Source organism: Crinia signifera, chromosome 6, assembly GCF_055691185.1.
Source record: "Crinia signifera chromosome 6, ASM5569118v1, whole genome shotgun sequence".
NCBI classification, from domain to species: Eukaryota; Metazoa; Chordata; class Amphibia; order Anura; family Myobatrachidae; genus Crinia; species Crinia signifera.
In genome coordinates this window covers 278,266,965-278,272,011 of record NC_139222.1, presented here as the reverse complement: position 1 = coordinate 278,272,011, position 5,047 = coordinate 278,266,965, and the positions used below count along the sequence as shown (strand labels likewise).

The window sequence follows — 5,047 nt, the reverse complement described above, 5'->3', positions numbered from 1 at the left end:
GCATCCGCCTGCAATCAGGGTAACAAATGTGTATAACCTGCTGTCAGGATCTCAGAGAGAAGAAAGGGTTTTACCTTATGTCCAGACATCCACTTCCCAAAAATCGATAACGTCTGCCGGCAGACTTTACTCCGACTGTAATGCTTTGAAGACAGTCTGGAGACAGATTCCTCTCTATGTCCCTTCAATGCGTTTCAAAATTGAAAATTGCAATTTCTTCCTGACGAAGCCACTGCAATTGCAACTCTATGGGGAGTGTGATGGCGCCGGTGCACTGCTGGCAGGGTGCGGGGCCGTGTTGTGCCCGCCATGCTGCCTGGGGGGGGGGGGGGGGGTTGCCGTACTGCTCGGGGGGGGGGGGGGGGGCGCCATGCTGCTCACTCACCGAGATGCAACTTCTTCCCTCCGGGCGGCTCGCTGCTGCTGCGGAAGCAGATGTAACATGTGCAGAGAGAATTAGATTTGGGTGAGTTATTTTGTTTCTGTGCAGGGTAAATACTGGCCGCTTTATTTCTACACTGCAATATAGATCTCACTTTGAAGAAAAACCCCACCCAAATCTAATTCTCACTGCACATGTTACATCTGCCCCACCTGCAGTGCACATGGTTTTGTCCATTTGAGAAGAAATTTGCCTCTGAGAGTGAACCAGAATAAGGCCCTATGTACGCTCCCTGTGCCTAGAAAATATTTGTATGCATTTTATCAGAAACTACAGTGGTAGCATCCCCTGCCTGGAGTAAGGGTATGAGTGCGGCAGGTCTGTTAAATTATTACATTGTTGCTTACAAAACCCCAAAAGAGGAAGTACCCATCAGTGTACACTAGGCGCTGTACCACTGTTTGCTTTTTTGCTGCTGTATACACTAAGCGCAATACAGTGATTGTTTTCTTAGGTTGCCTTGACAACTCACACAGAATGCTCCCGGCGGTCAGACCAGAAGTGATGCACATGCTGCGTCTGCCTACAACCCAGGAGAACACGTTGGTGATGGACTTTACACTTTCTTCTCCTACCAATATAAGGTAAGAGTCTCAATGTATTTTTGTCACCTCTGCACCTTGAAAACGGGGCTTGTCCCCAAAACGTTGGTTATGGGCCCCATACATCAGCAATCACAATTTATGGATTTTCAGATACAGGGATATTTTGGCCAGATAAATGGATTTTACAATCTATCTGACTTTGACCACACATTACAGATTTATTTCAGTGATCGGCAGATTTTTCCATCTAAAGATTGCATCTTCATATCTGGAAATTGCCCAATCGATTGCTGTTCATAATGTAAATAGATGAAGAAGATGAATTGGGAATGCCCACACATATAAAAAAGATCTGCAGATAATACCAGATTATTAAACATGTTTAAAAACCTGATTAAGCAATCGATTGGCGATTTTGATTGGGAATGCCAAAAGGGGGAGCCCACACATCTAAAATTAATTGTGGCAATCATCTCCATATCTGAAAATTGTCACAATTAATTGCTGATGTATGGGGCCCATTATCTGTTGAACTTCTTTATGCTTTTATAAAACAAAAAATGTTGTTACCAGCCTCTGAGTACCGTCATTCTTTCTTGGACTATCAATTTGTATTGGAAGGCTCCCCAGTACAATACTGACTGAAGGATCAAGTGCCGTTCCTCCCCCAAAGATTTATATATACACATATATATTTTTTATATTTTATACCAGCCTCTGGGTGCCGCCATTCTTTCTGGGACTATATGTGTATATGTATGTATATGTATTTAACCAAACTGAACTTACCAGTTTGAAACACAGGTCTTACCCAAGGATCTCTGCTGTATTGCTGAGGTTCCAGCTGTATTGTCCCTGTTCAGGTGCCAAATGTGACAAGGAATCACATACACTGGATACAATGAAGTCTTGGTCTTTATTTTATAGCACGTACACAGCATAAGCAAGAATGGTTACAGCCTTGCAGCATACAGGTATCATAGCATAGTAAAAACTCTAAAGTTCCAGGGGTCCTTACTGTAGCCCACACCCCAGCCTTTCACTTGGGCAGCTATTCCATCATCAAGAACCATAAGCACCTGACCTGGAAACACTTTTATTAGGAAGCCACAGGTGCTGCAAATCAGCCCAAACTTGAGCACAGCCGTTTTCTTGCTGCTGCAGCTCTAAAACCTGGACTGGATCATCCACATTACTTTCATGTGTAGGTGATTAATCGTCACAATAGGAATTCTGTGATATTGTTGCTATTATGCTCTAAACTTAAGTGTTGGTATCCTCACAGTTCCCAGGGCAGGGACTCTTTTATTTGGTGACACAACAATCAGATGATTTGCTGTCAGAGGCTTCTCATGTTGGCATGGAATATGTGCATTCATTAAACCTTGAGATAAGTAACCCCCTAAAAAAGTTATTTTAATGATTATTATTAACATATGAAGACATTTCAAGCAATAAAATATAAACGTCCAGGACCTTTATAAGAGAGACTACAATACGATATCATAAACAGTGGGTCAGGCTTATGCCTAAGTGGCCAGGGGGCAAATGGGTCAGAGTTGGCCAGAGGTGCGGAATGCCGGCCAATCTAGGACATTTTTTTTAAAGCGGCAATCATTTACAAGGTAAAACCAGGCGGCTATTTTACCGGCAATTACGGCATTGCTGCTTTCAGGGACTCCGGACTGGTCTGTGTTTAAAAAAAATAGGTGCAGTGTGGGACCCCTGGTCACAGGGGGGCTGTGTGTACCGCACATGGTAAAACCCAGCACCCATGGGGAGCGCCAAGTGGTGGCAGTGGCTTCCAATTGGACGGTCTCCTTGCTAATCCCAGCCAGATAGGCAGTGCCAGGATATGATGCTTCAGGTGCAATCAGCAGAGAGAACGCTTTCAATGGGAAGCCACTCCCCTGATATTATAGTAGCCCGATCTGGCCTCTGGGATCTGCACCCGATGCACTACCTAGACCCCTTAGTCACTTGTTTTTTGCAATCCCATGCATGCACCCATGCCACACATTTCCAAATAGACAGCGGACCCCGCGGGGAATTACAGGTAGGAGACGCCCTGGTTTGCTACACTGCCCATGATGGTGGTTTCATTATTGCTGCGATCAGTGGACTTCGTAATTGTATCTTCCCTAAGCGCGCTCTCCATGAGCTTGTGCAGGGATTGGCGCAGCTTGCTCTTGAAGTCTCTGCCCATGAAGACATATAAGATTGGGTTGATACAACTGTTGGAGTAAGCCAAGGCCTGGGAGATGCCATCCAGAATACTCACTACCCTGCTGTGATTGTAGAGTAAGGTTATGCCAATGACGTGGTAGGGGGCCCAGGTCACAAAGAACGCTACAATGATGCTGAATACCACCTTGGTGGTTTTTCCGCCTTCTTTTATAAACCTGCTGCCTTGTACTTTAAGGGTCAGGCGGATGTAACAGGCAGAAATAATCACAAATGGCAACAGAAATCCGAATGTCATACGTGTCATAGTAATGGTGTAACTTATGGATTCGTAGTCATGGTCGCTAAATAAGTAATACTCATAGCTGCATATAGTGGTGTTCTCGGTTATTATGGTGTCTCGGTAAATGAAGATGGGGAGACACATCAGGAACGACAACATCCAAATGACCAAGCAGGCCAAACACGCCATCCTCCGGCTGCGGTGATTCTGTGCCCACACAGGCCGCACAACCAGGACGCAGCGGTCAATGCTTATAGCCACCAGGGTGAAGATGCTGGCACACATATTAAGGATTATGATGGAAGGTAAAATCTTGCAGAGCGCTGGTCCATACAGCCATTCCCGGTAGAAGAACTGTGCGAAGGTGAACGGGATACTCAGGCAGCAGGTCAAGTCGGCAAGTGCAAGGTTCCAAAACCAAATGGTGGACACTGTCCATTTCATCTTCACTCCAGTGACCCATAATACCAGGATATTGCCAGGAACACCCACCAGAAAGGTGATAGCCAAAACCAGCATGGTGAATAATTGTTCATAATTGTAGGTAGATGTTGGGTCACTGTCCCCATCACTTTTATTAAACATCCTGATTCCCTGTAGACACATCGAGAACATCAATTATTTCTCCAGATCATCATATATTTACAGTACATATTATTATTATTATTATTATTATATTTTATTTATAAGGCGCTACATGTGTTTCGCAGTGCCATACAATGGAACAGTACCGGGAGACAAAACTTAACATTACAGTAAATAAATAATAAAAATAGAGTACATTGAAAGAAGAGCGCCACATTTAATACACATTACAGCTTAGATGTAAGTAGTGAGGATGACGTGATCAACATAGTACTAGGGGCTGGTGGCCAATGATGGAGATGAGTGTGTGGACGAAGATGGTCGCTGAGTGCTTGAGTATAGGAGAGCTGTGAATGACATGTGAAGAGAAGAGGGCTTTGACAACAAGAAGGAAGAGGGCCCTGCTCTGAGGAGCTTACAATCTATTAGGAAGGGGCGACAGACAGATTAAGGGCCTTATTCTTGTCTGTGCGTACATTCGCGCACTCTTTCGGATGGCGTTTTTTAGCCGTCTGCGCATGCGTGGGCAACGCTATGCGCATGTGCCACACATGGTCTCCGTACTTGTTCTCACTAATACCGTACAGAATTGTGCACCGCAATCACTCGGGAAATATGGGCGTATTATGGGCGTCATTCGGAACTACACAGGGGCGTAGATTCAAAGTGGGCTAAACTGGGCGTAAACATGGGCGTACACGAGGGAGTGCACTCATTCTGGTAGGCGTGCATTCGGACAGCACACCGAATGCACAAGAACCAAAAGGCTCAAAATATGCGGTGTCCATAAGCAAGTATTGCTTTGCGGACACCACTCGGTCATGCGCTACGCAATCGGAACACCTAATCACTACGGGGCGCACCGCAATCAATGTCAGCTGAACACAATACAATCCACTCCTTTACTAATTACTCATTAATTACACGCTTGTCAGTGCTTCAATTGGAACCATTGCAGCTTCAATGGACCATTACTAAACACACACATATATGCTGCAGTTTGGACAC

At 45.0% G+C, this 5,047-nt stretch overlaps 1 protein-coding gene across 1 annotated transcript; it reads right to left on the bottom strand.

The window, feature by feature from the left end:
• Positions 1-1,909: 1,909 nt before the first annotated feature.
• Positions 1,910-4,042, bottom strand: LOC146007301 (C3a anaphylatoxin chemotactic receptor-like). The gene has a single exon (XM_083145649.1). The coding sequence runs from the start codon at positions 4,037-4,039 to the stop codon at positions 3,038-3,040; it is 1,002 nt and encodes a 333-aa protein (XP_083001775.1). The 5' UTR covers positions 4,040-4,042; the 3' UTR covers positions 1,910-3,037.
• Between the last annotated feature and the right edge of the window lie 1,005 nt (positions 4,043-5,047).